We start from the raw sequence: 16,078 nt of genomic DNA, 5'->3' as shown, positions 1-16,078 counted from the left end.
TTACCCACTCCAGTAAACTGGCCTAGAGAATTCCATGAACTGCATAGTCCAGGAGGTTGCAATGAGTCAGACACGACTGAGTGACTTGCACTCACTTTTCTGCTTTCCAGAATACCAACAAGTGGTCTCATAATTAGTGTCCTTACTTTTTGACAGTGAGATTTGGCCCAGCCTTTTCCAGCAAGTGCTCAACTTAAAGACTCAGAATGCTCCAGAGTTCTGTTGCCACGTTATGAATATGAGCTGGAATGAGCAGGTTCATCTCAGACAAGAGGTGAAGTGTGCCATCAGGCCATTTTGGTCTGGATCACTCCACCCTCATGGCGCAGGACTTTATAATACTCTGTGTCTGGAACCTTAAGTTATTCACTTATGGGGCTAGAGCCCAGATCTTTTTGCCCTTGAGAGGCTATAAGTCAAAACCCTTTCCCCTCACTGCCCAGTAGATCTTGTTTCTAAGATATTTTCTCCTTTCTGAGTTAGAATTAGGGTTCTTCTGAGAAAAGGTCCTGGGCTTTTGTGTATTCTCCAATTTTCCCAATGTGACTGTCACACCTCCTTTTTTCACCTAGAGTATTAATATCTTCCTTAACTCAATCATCTTCCTTAAATATTAGCTTACAGTTACCTGTTAGAAGTAGAAGGGTCTTAGAAAAGAGTAGTGAAAAGTAGCATTTTGGGATTGGATTATGAAAATTGTTAAAAGTGTAATGAGTTTGCAGTCTTTTAGAGCCATTACAAGTTTTTCAAGTAGAGAAGTGGCGTTTTAGATTCATCTGGTGTGTATGTAGGATGGATTGGAAGGGGAGGGATTGATAATAGGCAGGGAATGGTGCCGGCTGTTTTAGTGTTTAAGGCAAAATAATTTAAAACACCCTTGGAATCTTAGTGTTTAAGGGGGATATAAGCTCAGTGATTAGGGAATTAGACTTATTAATTAATTAATTAATTAATTAATTGACTACATCACATGTGGGATCTTTGTTGCAGCACCCAGACTCTAGTTGTGGCACATGGGCTCTGGAGCTTGTGGGCTTCGGAAGTTGCAGCAAGCATATCCTATACCAACATTACATTATGCTCTGTTATTTAATATGGTTATATATATATTTTTTTGAGGGGGTGTTTTTACATTTTAATATTTAACTTGCAATTTGGTTTTAATTTATTTATTAATTTTTTTCATTTATCTTTATTAGTTGGAGGCTAATTACTTTACAGTATTGTAGTGGTTTTTGTCATACATTGACATGAATCAGCCATGGATTTACATGTATTCCCCATCCTGATCCCCCCTCCCACCTCCCTCTCTACCCGATCCCTCTGGGTCTTCCCAGTGCACCAGGCCCCAGCACTTGTCTCATGCATCCAACCTGGGCTGGTGAGCTGCTTCACCCTAAATAATATACATGTTTCGATGCTGTTCTCTCGAAACATCCCACCCTCGCCTTCGCCCACAGAGTCCAAAAGTCTGTTCTGTACATCTGTGTCTCTTTTTCTGTTTTGCATATAGGGTTATCATTACCATCTTTCTAAATTCCATAATATGGTTATATTTTTTGAAGATGGGATTCTGACTCAGTAGTTCTGAAGAAGGTCCTGGAATCTGTTTTTTGTTTGTTTGTTTGTTTTTTTAAAAAATATCTCATTTTCCATTTGGGGACAAATGCTGAAATAAATCACCTGCATGTTGTAGCCAAATCTCCTTTCTTCCTATTCCCTTCTCCCTTTTTCTACGTTTAGAAACATAGTGGCTGCATCTTTACTACCAAATCAAATATGCTTTGGTGGTATGCTCCCATTTAAAAGAATTCAGTTTTAGGGACTTCCCTGGTGGCACATTGGATAAGAATCTGCCTGCCAATGTAGGAGACCCAGGTTTGATCCTAGTCCAGGAAGATCCCACATGCCTTGGGGTAACTAAGCCCATGTACCGCAACTATTGAGCCTATACCCTAGAGCCAGTGAGCTGCAACTACTGATCTCCCTGCCTCGGCTGCTGAAGCCTGCAAGCCCTATAGCCTGTGCTCCGCAAGAGAAGCCACTGCATTGAGAGGCCCACACACTGCACCTGGAGAGTAGCCCGTGCTCACGGCAACTAGAGAAAACCCCGTACATCAATGAAGACCCAGCACAGCAAGCAGTTAATTGATTTTTTTAAAAAAAGAAAGAATTCAGTTGTCCACTGCGGAGTAAGAGGGAGAGTGATAATGTGGTGGGAGGGAAGGAGAGGGTTCTGTTTGCTTCATTGCCCTTTCCCCCTCCCTACAAGTCCCTTTATGCTAATTAGTCCTTGTTCTCCACTATCATAGGAAAATGTTTGTGAAGAAAAATGAGGCAGTTCTTAGCTTTTGCTTTCCTAAGGATCTGTTGTAAAGGCAATGAAAGGAATCCTTGAGAACAATTGTCTCTATTGGATTTGGGCTCTGTGAAAGTTTCAGCACACTCTGCCCCACCTGCCCTGGCCCAGCTTTTCTGATGCTCCATTATGTTTCTCCGCCTGGTCCCAACCAGGCCCATCATCTTGTCATCTTTCACTTTCAGGACGCTGTTTTCTTTCTGCTTGCTTTTTCAAATTGTGTGGAATTCCTCTTTGTCTTTTCTGTTCCACTAATTTATCTCTTTCTTCAGAGTAGCACTCCAAGTCTCATCAGCTTTGTAAACCTCTTGAATTCATTAGCGTGTGTGGCTGTCTCTCATTTTTAAGTTCTTTTAACCATTTTGTCTGTATGACTTCAAGTTAACTTTCATATGGTGCTTGTGTAATTAAAGAAGTATTTTATTGCCTCCCTATCTTACAAATAAGCCCTGAGGGTGGAGGTGATGTTTTAGACCTTGTGTTACCCATAGAATCAAGCACATTGCTTGAGTTATAGTAAGTACTTAGTGTATACTCATTGATTTGTTCCCTAGTAATTTGTTTGAAGAATGAATTAATATTTAAAAACTGCCTTTTTTTCTCTTGTGTTTAGATCACTCAGTCCTTGGTGTTTCTGCTGTTGGCTACACTTTTCAGTGCATTGACTGGTTTGCCATGGAGTCTTTATAATACTTTCGTGATAGAAGAAAAACATGGTTTCAATCAACAGGTAAAATAGAGAATGCAAATGTTGTCTTTTCAGTGCGAAGATCTTCTGTGCTTTTGTCCTCTGCTAGTAATAATTAAAACGTAATTTGCTATTTTGGAGAAGGAAATGGCAACCCACTCCAGTATTCTTACCTGGAGAATCCCATGGACAGAGGAGCCTGCCAGGCTACAGTCCATGGGGTGACAAAGAGTCAGACACGACTGAGTGACTAACAACAACAACAATCTGCTATTTTAGAGCATGAATCTAGAAAAAAGGAACTGCAGATATGGTAAAGATCATAGTTTAAGGTCTTGCCATAAATTCTTCTACTACTAACGTCTAGTGTTTTTCAGCTAATAACGTTTAAATAAGTTTATTTTAAACTGTAAAATGCAAGGCATTGACTTATTGTCTTAGGCTACCTGTTGTCATATAGTCTTTATATGACTGCCTTTTCATTTTTAAACTTGCTTTAATGATATATCCTTTGCTATTCACTCATTATTTTAAAAGCAGTTTCTTAGTTTCTTATGATGACTTTTTATTTTTTCAGACTTTGGGGTTCTTCATGAAAGATGCAATCAAGAAATTTGTTGTGACTCAGTGCATTTTATTACCTGTATCTTCACTTCTACTTTACATTATTAAAATTGGAGGAGACTATTTTTTTATTTATGCCTGGCTGTTCACGCTAGTTGTATCTCTGGTGAGTGAAATCTTTGTTTCGATTTTCTTTTACAAAGCGTACCTTGGTGAGAAAACTGTGACTTAATCTTTGTTAGCATCTATACGGTTCTTAAGAAGCAGAAGAAATATAAATAGGTGCTCATATAAACTCCCCTTTTATTTTCTGCTTTTAGCTATAGAAATAGGAGAGCTGACTCTGACCATAGATTTTCTTCTCCTTATACTGACTCTTACAGATTCTAGAAGCTAGTTGTTAGTTACTTTTAATTATCCAGTTGTCAGGCAGTTTGGGGCTGTGCATTTGTGAGTTGCCACCAGAGTGATGACTGACAATTTTGATGACCCTTGACTGAGCTCCAGTGTCTAAAAACCATGGGTATTTTGAAGAGAGAACAGATGTAAGTGGGATGAGAAGAAGAAAGCATGACTGTATTTGCTTTCTTCTGCCCTCCTTCCCCGCCTTTCCCTTCCTCCTCCTCCCCTTTCCCCGCTACCTTTTCTTCCCCGTCCCCTGTGCCCGTCCCTTCCCCATCTCCTCCCTTCTCTCCCCTGCAGCTCCCTTTTCTTCCTTCTCATCCTCCTCCCTCCCTCTCTCCTCTCCCCCATGATCCCTGCCTCACGTCTTCTTTTCCTCTTCTCTTTCCCAAATTCTAAACTGCTTCATGGTACAAACACTACTACAACAGAATCAAAATGGTCTATTAACAGCCCCCAGAAAATGCCACCTATCAGCTGCACTCATGATGAGTTACTATGGTGCTCATTGCTTCACTTCCAGCCAGTGGATTATAACTGCAAAACGGGTGTTGGTTGGACTTACAAATATATGTTGTATGGCTAATTGAAATGAGAGGGGAGAGAGCACAAGAAATGCTCCCAAGATGCTTAAAGAAGTGCTGTTTCAGCCAGTGTGTACACTTGTGAGCTGCAGGTCATTAGTGTTAGCAGGCAAATTAAGCTCTAGTAGTTCTTTTTTTAGCGAGCACTTCAAGTCTATTATGATTACCCTGAAAGAATTCCAAGTTATGATGGGCTTATGAAGTGTCAGAAATACCCAAGATAGTTTTGAGCAGACCATTTGGCTTCTTAATTATTATCATCTAGGGACTACTCATTTTGATTTATTTCATCAAACGCATATTAAGTGCTTACTGTCCTATACTATTTGGGGCTGGGAATACCAGAACAAATAAGATAAGGTCCCTGCTTTCAGGGCTTGGAATTACATAATTGTTTTTGTGTTGAATTTGTATAGTGAGTTGTTTCTCTTTAAGGACATAATCAGGTTGATCTAACATTTGCTTTTCAGGTGCTTGTCACCATCTATGCTGATTACATTGCCCCTTTATTTGACAAATTCACCCCTCTTCCTGAGGGAAAGCTGAAACAAGAAATCGAAGTCATGGCGAAGAGTATTGACTTCCCTTTGACTAAGGTGTATGTTGTTGAAGGTAAGGCTCCCTGGGGTAAGAAGGTTTTATTTGAGTAATTTGTTTTAGTTGAGTACTTTATTCTTAAAACTTTAGTAAAAGAGCACATCAGTTGGTTTTTGGGGGGTGGGTGTTTGTTATTGTCCTTTAAAGAGTAGGATTTTCCATTTTGGCTTTTGAAGATTTATAAGAATTGATAACATAGTCCAGGGATAGAAACTGGTGGCCTGATGCCAAATCCTGCTCTTGCCTCTAACTGCATTTGTTTGGCCTTACAGTATTGTTAATTCTGGGCCAAGGCCTTTTTCAGTCCTTGTTATGTCATGATACTAGACTGATTTATTCACTTCTGTTACCTACCTGGCTTCTTTAGGTAATTGAACTGGACTCTTGCTTTGTCAGATTCCATTTGGCATGGTTTGGGGGCTTGGAAACAAAACCAGTGTTATTGACTTTATCTCCCCCAAGAAGACTTCCAATGTTCTGCTAGACTCTGATTTCACCTGCAAATTACCCAAGGCTGGTCCCACTGAATACTTTATATTAGTTATATTCTGCTTTTCTGATGATTACTTTTGAGAGTTAAGCTATCTGTGTTAGCTTGTGTAAGACTACTAAAGTCTCAAGGAGTCTTTCATCTAGGAAAGATGAGTTAACAGTAACCAGAAGAGTAAAGAAATCTTAGACATTTAGTGGCCAACTGAAGGCACAATTGGAACATATCTTTGGGGAAATGGTAGAAAAATAAGCCAATGCATACTACTTCTTTAGCCTCTGAGATTATTATTCTTTTAATTAATATTAAACCAGTAGCGCAATGATGAGTATAGTAGAACAGTCTCTGAGGCACTTTTACTGAGGGAGCAACCTAAGTTGCTGACCACTTAAGTTATAATCAGAAAATGTGAATGCTAATGCTATGACAATAGAGGTAATTGAGAAGATATGTGAAATATACTATCAGTACTATATGATGTTAGCTGAAATAGAGAAGGCTTTATGGAGGGTTATATGGGACTTTGTGGGAAAATCAAGTTTTGAGTAGGTGGGGATAGCATTTCAGAGGTCAGGTTGTAGAGCCAATAGGCTTGGATTTAAATTCTAGTTCTATCACACAGTCCCTTTTTTACTTTGGGGAACTTACCTCTGCTAAACAGAAGTTACTCATCTGTAATGCATATTTTTGTTGTTGTTAATAATGGTAACAATCCTCAAAAATATTTTGAGTGAATGAATATTGTCACTAACAGCAACACATATTATGGATTTGTAAACTGAAAGGAAAAACCAAGTGAAAAACTAATAGTCTTGATCCCAGAAAATATCAGGGAGCAAGTATTGCACAGAGAATTAAACTGGTGTGAAGTGACGAAGAATGACTGAGTAGATACTTTAGATTAGGTCATTAGACAAGACTTCTCCAAGCAAATGAATTTAAACTGAGATCTGAAGGAAGGAGCCATCCATGGGGAGACTATCCAGAGCTTGGTATCTTCAAGAAACAGAAAAAAGTCCAGTGTGGCTGCCGCATGGCAGGAAAGTGTTTTGACATAAAATCTGAGACATAGGCCAGAGTCAGACCACACAGGCCTTTATAAATCAGGGTGAGAATCTTGAATTTTCAGTCCACAGATAAGCTGTGGAAGGTTTTAGGCAGGAAAGTGACATGGCCTGGGTTTTTACTTTTTAACCCATCTCAGGTTGCCATACAGAGAAGGTGGTAGGGAGGCGAGGGCAGAAGCAGGGTGAGCAGTTAGAGGCTGGTGCCGTTCAGGAGAGAAGGTTAATTAGGCCAGAGCTGTCTGTCCTGAGGGCTCAGTGGTAGAGAGTCCATCTGCCAGCCTGGGAGACCTGGGTTCCATCCCTGGATCAGAAAGATTCCCTGGAGGAAGAAGTAGCAGCCCACTCCCGTATGCTTGCCTCCGAAATCCCATGGACAGAGGAGCCTGGTGGGCTACAGTCCATGGAGTTGCAAAGAATTGGACACAATTTAGCGACTGAACCACAACAACAGTAGTAATTGATGGAGAGAAGTGGGTGTATCAAGGATGTGTTTTAGAGGTAGGGTTGATGGAATTTGATAATAGATGATGTGTAAAAGAATAAGGGAGCTAGAGACCTTAAAGATAATGCCTTAGATTTTTGGCCTAAGCAGTTGGATAAATGGTAGGCTACTGAGATGGGAGAAAACTGGGAGAAGAACAAGTGTGTGAGAGTTGGAGTTCTGTTAGGTGTGTTATAATTTGAGATACCTATTGAATATCATACTGGAGTTCTACAAGCAATAATTAGTTGCAAGTCAGCCATAGAAACCAACTATGGCTAATTTAACATGAAAAATTCCTTTTGAAACAATATTTGATAACTCACAAGGTCACAGGAAAGTTAAATTTGCCAAACTTGGGAAATGGGCTCTTCACCGGGAGACTAGGAACTCAGAATCACCCTGAATAACCAGTCTAGTGAGGACAATGCTGTTGGAATTTAGCAGTTTTCATCTCTAACATCCCTCCCACTAGTACCTGCAGAATTAATTTCTCACCGCCTTGCTTCCTCGTGTAATTAGCTACTATTCAGAGTCCCCAGTGGGTGCATCTGATGGACTGAGCCAGGGCACTGGACTAGCTGTCAGGAGTGCTGGGGAAGCAGATATCTAGCTTTTTTCGATTTCTTAAATGAGAAGCATTCTCTCACAAGTCTTGCATGATGCTAAATTCCCTAAACTCTGCAAGGGGATTCGAATACTGGTCAGGGAAAAAATGACATGTGAGAATATAAACAGGAAAGGTGTACTATAGACATTCTTGTGGAGATGTAAGCATGTCAAATAGGCAGCTGGATATATGACTCCAGAGTTCTAGGGAGAGGCCAGGACTGGACATAGTAGTCTAGAAAGTGTCTGACATGTAGATACTTCGATGGATGAGGGCGTTCAGAGAAGAGAAGGGGGCTCAGGTCAGGGTCAGCAGAAGGGGAAGAGCGGGCAAAGGAGGCTGAGGAGGAGAGACCACTGAGGTAGGAAGAAAATGAGGAGAAGATGGTGTTTCTTTTGGGATAAGAGAAAAAAGTGTTTCAAGGAGGGAATGGCCAACTGTGTCAGATGCTGCTGAGAGGTTGATTAAGATAAGACATCATTAAAAAAAGATGAAGAGACAGCCGGCAGTGCCGTACAGTCACATAGGACATTTTGGTGTTCAGAATTCTCAGATACATTATTTCATACCTCAAATGGTACAATAAATCTATTCAGTAAACAAGCATTATTGAATAAATGCTACATGCAAGGCACAGTGATACAAGAGCTTATTTTCTTAAACTTTAGTGAGTATAACAATTCCCTGGAAAATCTGTTAAAAGATTCCTTGGCCCCATTCCCAGACATTTTGACTTATTGGATATTTCTGCTGTTTACATCTAACAAGTACCTGCAGGTGGTTTTGGTGTAGGCATTCTTTGGGCCATACTTTGAGATTCTTCGACCAGTGGGAGATACTAAGACATTAATTTCGTTTTGCTTATTTTTCTACTTCCATAGATAACTTCAGGTAACTTCTAAGAAATATTTTTAAATTAATTAAAAAATTTGAAAAAATAGGAATGAGATAGAAATACAAGATGAAGATACACAACTTTGCAGATACACAACTTTGCAGATGCTAAGATCCTCTATCATTGATGAAATTGGACCACATGTTTGGCTCTTAACTTCCAGGCAATCAAACCAAAAAGTCCTAGCCTCATATCATAAACAGGAAAATAAAGCTTAAAGAAATTAAGAAAATTTCTTGCATTTATATGAATAATACATGGCAGAGTCAAGATTTGAACTTAAAGTTTATCATTAACCAATTAATTCACTGCACATGGCAGGACATAAAATATAATGAAAACAAAGAAAAATATAAAGAAGAAAATAAATGTCAACCATAGTTTAGCTATTGTTAGCCACTGCTAAAAATTTAGGGCTTTTTTTTTCCAGTTGATTTTAAGATAGTTTTAATTTTTCTGATTAAATAAGTATACTTTAAAAGCTTTGGAAGAAAAAATAAAAAATAAAAAAAATAAAATAAAAGCTTTGGAAGAGAAGAAAGTATAAAGGAGGGAGCAAAAATCCATGTTTCTATAAGCCAGTGATAAACACTTCAGTATTTTAATATATTTCTTAATAGTCTTGTGTTAGGCTTTTCTATTTACATGTACATTTTTTCACAACAGTAATGGGACTTTGTGTACATGAGGTTTTATATCCTTTTCAGTATGTTGGTGAGCTTTTCCAATCTTGTTAAAATATTTCAATAGTATAGTTTTTTTCTGGCTGCTTAAAATTCCAACTCATAGCTTTATCATAATTGAATCATTCCACGACCGTTGGATATTTAGGCTTTATTTATTTATTTATTGTTAGAAAGCTGCAATGAGCTTAAATATTTGTTGTTAAGACTGAAGAAAAACAGACACTCTCCACTGCTGGTGGTGATTTACGTTGATATAATATTCTTCAGGTATTAAACAATTTGAAAATGTTAACGTCCTTTCTAGTAATTCAGTTTCTAGGCATCTCTCCAAAAGACCCCAGACTTTTTAATTATTTTCCATGCTTTGAACTGTCTTTTCCTTAGGATCTAAACGCTCTTCCCACAGCAATGCTTATTTTTATGGCTTCTTCAAGAACAAGCGAATAGTTTTGTTTGACACTCTACTAGAAGAGTATTCTGTACTAAACAAAGACATCCAGGAGGAGTCTGGCATGGAACCCCGCAATGATGGAGAAGGGGACAGTGAAGAAATAAAAGCTAAAGTTAAAGTGAGTTCTTCTTTTCCTAAGAGACCCTGGCTTAGTTTTTATAAACAGTTTCTATGACAACTCAAAATAATATTAATTTCTATGTAGTGAGTGTTGAACTCAGGGAGACTATCAAATAAAAATATAACTGCCCCTTTATAATTGTGGTATTTGGGAAAGAATATCACTGTTGTTACATGTTAACTATCTTTCAAGTTTTCACAGAATGTGCACAAGTATAAGATAGGAAAATTTGTATGATTATAAACTTTTTAAAAACAGGGACTTTATATATAATTCCTAATATGTTTATGATTGAAGAATTCCCACAGACAAGACAAAGAGGAGATAATAATCATCTCATTTTTAACTTCACTGAGATGTAGTAATTATAGTCTTTGGTGATGGAGACTTAAATCTGAATCCTGGTTGTCATTTAGTAGCTGTGCATTTTGGAGTATACTGTGTAACTTGGTCAGTTTTCTTTTGTTTGCTTAACAAACATTTATGAATTGTAAACTCTGCTGAGATACTTTCTTTGGAATTCAGAAACGAAGAGGGAAACCTTGCTGTCAAGGAGCTTATAGTCTAAAGGGGAGAAAATCATACAAGCACAGCTCCATATGGTGGTTACTGCAGCGAAGCTATATATACTTGTGAGAGCATAAGAAATGCAGTGAGAGCCTAAGAGAAGACATTTCTTTAATCTGACTTTATAGTCTGAGAAAGCTTCTTCTGAATTTTCTCCTAGGTGAGGTCAACTGATGGTAATTAGCAAAATCTAAAGTATACCACGACTAAATGGGGAAGGGGAGACAGTGATAAGAAAATAATTCATGTTTAATCAGAAACAGTCTCTAGTAGTTGCATATGTGATGGGATGTGCCATTGGCTTTGATGGCATTCAGAGATGATTTGAGATCTGTGTAACTGTGCAAATAAGTTAAGCTGTCTAAATCTTTGATTTCTTAACTGATAGACAATGCCAGCAGGGCCTCTCATCTTGAAACTATTGACATCTTGGACCAAATAGTTTTTCACTGTGGGAGGCTGTCTTGTGCCTCATGAGATGTTTAGCAGCATCCTTGGCCTCTCCCTACCAGGTGCCAGTATCAGTCCCTCCTTTCCCAGCAATTGTGACCATGGAAAATGTCACTAGATATTCCCAGATGTCCCCAGGGTTGGGAGAGAAGAGGCAAGATCACTGCTAATTGAAAAACACTGAGATGAAGATGCCTACCTTTTAGGGTTGTGGAGATTCAATGAAATAATATATGTGAAAAACCTGTGTACTCTGAGTACCAGTGGAAAAAACTATTATCATTGAGCATCTGTTTTGATTTTAAAGAGACGGTCTAATAGAGTGCCTGGACTGTTATAAATATCTAGACTGTATTATAAATATCACAAAATGTGGAGGGGTTAAATAGCATTGGATGAGGGTTAACTCTTTGGATTGTATTTTTTTTTTTTTAAAGTAGATTTATTTTATCAGGCTATTGGGATAAAAGTCATTTTGATTTGACCAACAATCATAGGATTTTAAGCTAGGAAGAGCTCTTAAGGTCATCTTATAGATAGGAAAACTGAAGCCCAGAGAGTAACCAGGTAAGAACACTGGGGAATCATGCACGTTCAGCAAGTCAACCTGCTGAAGTGGTATCTACATACAGGGTAGATGACTATAGTCAGACCTGGGTGTTAGATAGTGAGTGGTCTGCTGGTTTCAAGCAATCTAATGAAATTACTGACCTTTAGTATCTATGAGCCTCTGGAGGAAGAAATGACAACCCACTCCAGTATTCTTGCCTGGAGAATCCCATGAGCAGAGGAGCCTGGTGGGCTACAGTCCATGGGGTCACAAAGAGTCGAACATGACTGAAGTGACTTGCATGCATAACACAGTATCTATGAGAACAGTATTCTTTGGTTTAGATCTTAGAAAAGGTTAGTCTTTTGAACTGTGTTGAATGGAGTTTGAGTTATTTTGTTAGCCTCTTGAAGAGCCTGCTTTATTTCATTGATACCTGCAAAAATTTTATTTTTTTAAATTAAAAAAAAAAATCATTTTATTTGTGGTTGTGCTGGGTCTTCATTGCTGCATGCAGGCTTTCTCTAGTTGTGGTGAGTGGAGGCTACTCTTTGTTGTGGTGTGCGGCCTTCTCATTGCTTCTCTCGTTGTGGAGCACAGGCTTCAGTAGTTGTCACATACAGGCTTAATTGCGCCTCAGTATGTGGAATCTTCCCAGACCAGGGATTGAACCGGTGTCCCCTGCTTTGGCAGGCGGATTTTTATCCACTCTACCACAAGGAAGTTCAGATGCAAATGTTTTAGCATCTTTATATAAATTACATAGTCCTACCGTAGAGAACCTGTAGTAGAGGAGACTAGATTTGGCTCATAGTTTAAGGCAGGGGGTGGTAAATAAGTGGCTGAAATAGTGTGACTTTTAGAAATTCAGAAATGAATGCAGATTCTAATGGTCAGACAGATTTCTTAAAAGAGAGGATATTTGAACTAGGCAGAATTTTGATTTGGGGCTGGAGCTTTTCAGGATGAAGATGTGTAATGAATAAAGCTATAAAAACAACTGCACAATGGCTACTCTAAGACTAATGAATAAATGGATTCTTATAGAAGGGGATAGAAAGGTAGGCCAGGACCAGTTTGTAAAGTACTTCTTCCTGAAGACATTCTAGTGGTTGTTTTCAGTGACCTGGAAAGTTTCGATTGATTTGGGTAAAGACCAAGGGGCTTCTCTGGTGTTTCGAATGGTAAAGAATCTGCCTGCAATGAGGGAGACCCAGGTTCGATTCCTGGGTCAGGAAGATCCCTTGGGAAAAAGAGTCCAAAGCTTGTTTTAGGAAGTTTAAGATTTGATGGCAACATATATGATAGAGCAAAGATTAGAGGCAAAGGGGACTGCTAGGGACTTACTGCATCAAGATAACCCAGATAGGCATGAAGTAAGGGCCTACACCAGAGTGAGAGGTCAGAATAAGTGAGGAGTCATAATAAAAGATGGACTTAACGGTGATTGCTATTATGGATACTGAAGGAGAAAGTCAAAGATTGACCCAAGTCTCATGTATTGCTTTTCAGTGCATGTATACAGGTGAGGTGATTTTTGTAGGATATCAGTATTTGAAATTTGAATGGCTATATGTGTATTAATGTATATTAGGAAAAAGATCAAACTAGTGTATCATGATTTCATGAAAGTTGTCATTTGGGATAAGCTAAGTTTTAAAAAGTGAATTTATTTTTTAAAAGATATTAAATAATTACACAGCAAGTTACACAAGTGTGGCAGAAGTTTAGGACATGGTGGTTTATTCAGCACTTGGTACTATATATCTACTACGTGTTGATACAACACAGTGGGGAATGCAGAAATGGTTTTAAGTCTGGATAGTGTAGAGAAGATGAAGTGTTTCAATTTGAGCAGATGTTTAAAGAAAAAAACTAAATCCCTCTTCTTAGAGATAACTATTATTAACAATTTCGATGAGTATCTCCATACTGGATATTCACATTTTAAAAGATGTCTAGGAAACTTTCTCCCTGCAGTTTATCCTTCAGAAGACAAATTCAGTAATTAGAACAACCTGTCTCAAAAGCATTTTAAGTGAAAGGAAAATTTTAAATATATAAAAACTGTCCTTTTATAGAAGAAAACAAGTATTTCCCCAACAAGAGCTAGGGTCATGTGAATGTCTTCCCAGGTGATAAGTATAATAGAAAGAGGACAAGATCCAGAGGTGTGAGTTTGGGTTTTACCCACTGCTTATCAGCATGATAATCTTAAGATATTTTAACTTCCTGCCGTCCATCATCTCTAAAATGAAGATAATACTTCCCATCTTGCCCAGCTTGCTGTTGTGACGATCAAACGAATCAGCATGTGAATTTTATTTTATGAAAAGGAAAGTGCTATATAAAAGAGAAAGATACTTATTTTTTTTCTTATATGTAAAATTAACATGGGAAAAGAAAATCCAATTTTATCTAAGAATCTACCACAAATAAACAGATTTCATTTTTGCAAAAAATGACCCTTATTTAAGCTCTTGTCATTCCATATCTTTGAACATGACTCCATGGAGTTCTGAATAGCTTCCTAAATGCAGACATCAAACCAAGATACAAGAACCTATGTTTTCTAATAGAGACCTGCTTGTTTTATAAAAGAATTAATTCATAGTTCAGATTAAGAACCAATGAGACTGATGATAGCTGCCTTGTAGTAGTGGAGATTAACTGTTTGTAAAATATGTAATAATACAATGTCTGGTACATAGGTCATTTAATGAATGGAAATTGTTAATCATTATTATTAAACATAGCAGCCTATTTTGCTTATTACTAAAGTAATAGATAAATTAGAAAACATGAATAATCCAACTAGCCATAAACATCTTGCTATATATATTTCTGTTTTTTTTATTAAAAATCATTTTTCCTCTTATTGGGTATATGGGTTTCCAGTTTTTTGCTGTTAAAAAAGTTCTTGTAATGAATATTTTTGTATGGAAATCTTCAGTTGCATCTCTTAATTTCCCCCTTAGAATAGATGTCTGTTAATTAGTGCTTTGTTCTCCCCTCTTGATGGCCATTGCCTGAAGGTACAGGTACACGTGTCTCTGAGCCATTTAAGAAACTAGGCTAGTTAGCTCATTCTTTACTTTCTCTACCAAGTGTATTCTGACCTAGATTCTCATGTTTAAAAGGAAAAGAGATAGTGAATGTAAAAGCTGTCTTGCCAGTCACTTTTAATCTATCCCTCTTTTTCATGCATCTACCCAGCCTTGTTTTTAAGTGGTCATTTTCCTTAAAAATTAGGAATTGGTGAAGAAATGCAAAACTGGTTGAATATCTAGATTCCAGTATTTTGCAGCCTGTGTTCCCATTAGGTTGTGTTTTTCTAAGGTGTATAAAACAAAATCAGTTCCATGTTCATCTGTTTGTACTTCACTTTTTTAAGTAGCTGGAGTTTATTTCAAAACCATTAGCCTTCACTTTCTAGGATATATATTCTCTCATTGTTTGCTGCAGAACTGATATGTCTCCCATAGATGAAGCTTTTTTTTAAGCTTTTTTATTATTTTGTTTAAATCTTTATATCTTTGTTGACATTTTATTTGTTTGATGTCTTAATTGATAACGATGTGTTAACATTCTCTATTATGATACATTTGTCAGATTTTCTTTGTATATCTGATAATTTTGAATGAATATATCCTGAGGCATTAGTATTAGGAACATACAAATTTAGAATTATGTGTCCTCCTGGTAAATTGAATCTTTTATCATTCTTTTGTGACTTTCTTTAATAGTCTTTTTTCCTTTAAGTTGATTTTGTCTGGTGTTAATACAGTGACACCAAATGCCTATTGGTTAATATTTGCTGGATGTCATCCTTTAACTTTTTAACAATAGTATTGAGATAGAATTTACCATTGTAACCATTTTAAAGTGTACAATTTAGTGTTTTTTTAAGTATATTCTTAATGTGCAGCCATATTACTTTATGGCTGCACCATAATATGGTGATATGGATATCACCATATCACTTTCATCCTTTTACTTTTAACCTTACCATGTATCTTTGTCTCATACATAGATATACTTTGTTCTTATGATTGCTTTTAAATCCAAACTGACACTATCCTTTTTTTGATGAGCTTTGTTTGTTCATATATATTGTGATTACTGGTATATTTGGAATTATTTCTGCCATATTATTTTGTGGCCTTTTTTCCCCTTTATCCTTTTTATATCCCCTACCCCACCTCCACCCTAAACATGCACACACCTCCTTCTGCTTTATTTTTAGAACTGACGGAAGGTTTTTAAAAAATTATATTTGAGTTTTCATTTAGGTTTGAAGGTTCATATGTGACTATTCTTTTATGGTTGCTGTTAAAAATAGATCATGCCCACAAGGCCTAAAATCTTAAAATATACAGTATCTTCACTGCTTCCTAAACAATCTAGGAACCTTAAATAAACAGTTTGATCTAATTACCCCTTTCATGTTATATTTTAGTTTTATCTTGTTTATTTTTCTTTGCTTTTTTTTTTTTTTGGCTGCATGCAGCATGTG

General features: G+C 37.4%; 1 protein-coding gene across 2 annotated transcripts in view; it reads left to right on the top strand.

Annotated features, from left to right (window-relative positions):
* The window catches only part of ZMPSTE24 (zinc metallopeptidase STE24), a 42,613-nt gene that overhangs the window by 13,146 nt on the left and 13,389 nt on the right, over positions 1–16,078 (top strand). For both annotated transcript variants that reach the window (XM_065915609.1, XM_065915601.1), the window contains 4 exons: positions 2,973–3,089; positions 3,625–3,777; positions 5,068–5,209; positions 9,808–9,992. In XM_065915609.1, the coding sequence (XP_065771681.1) occupies positions 2,973–3,089; positions 3,625–3,777; positions 5,068–5,209; positions 9,808–9,992 (597 nt within the window). The remainder of the gene's footprint in view (positions 1–2,972; positions 3,090–3,624; positions 3,778–5,067; positions 5,210–9,807; positions 9,993–16,078) is intronic.

Source organism: Muntiacus reevesi, chromosome 1, assembly GCF_963930625.1.
Source record: "Muntiacus reevesi chromosome 1, mMunRee1.1, whole genome shotgun sequence".
NCBI classification, from domain to species: Eukaryota; Metazoa; Chordata; class Mammalia; order Artiodactyla; family Cervidae; genus Muntiacus; species Muntiacus reevesi.
Note: the sequence above shows the minus strand (reverse complement) of the source record. Positions and strands in the feature narration are given on the sequence as shown.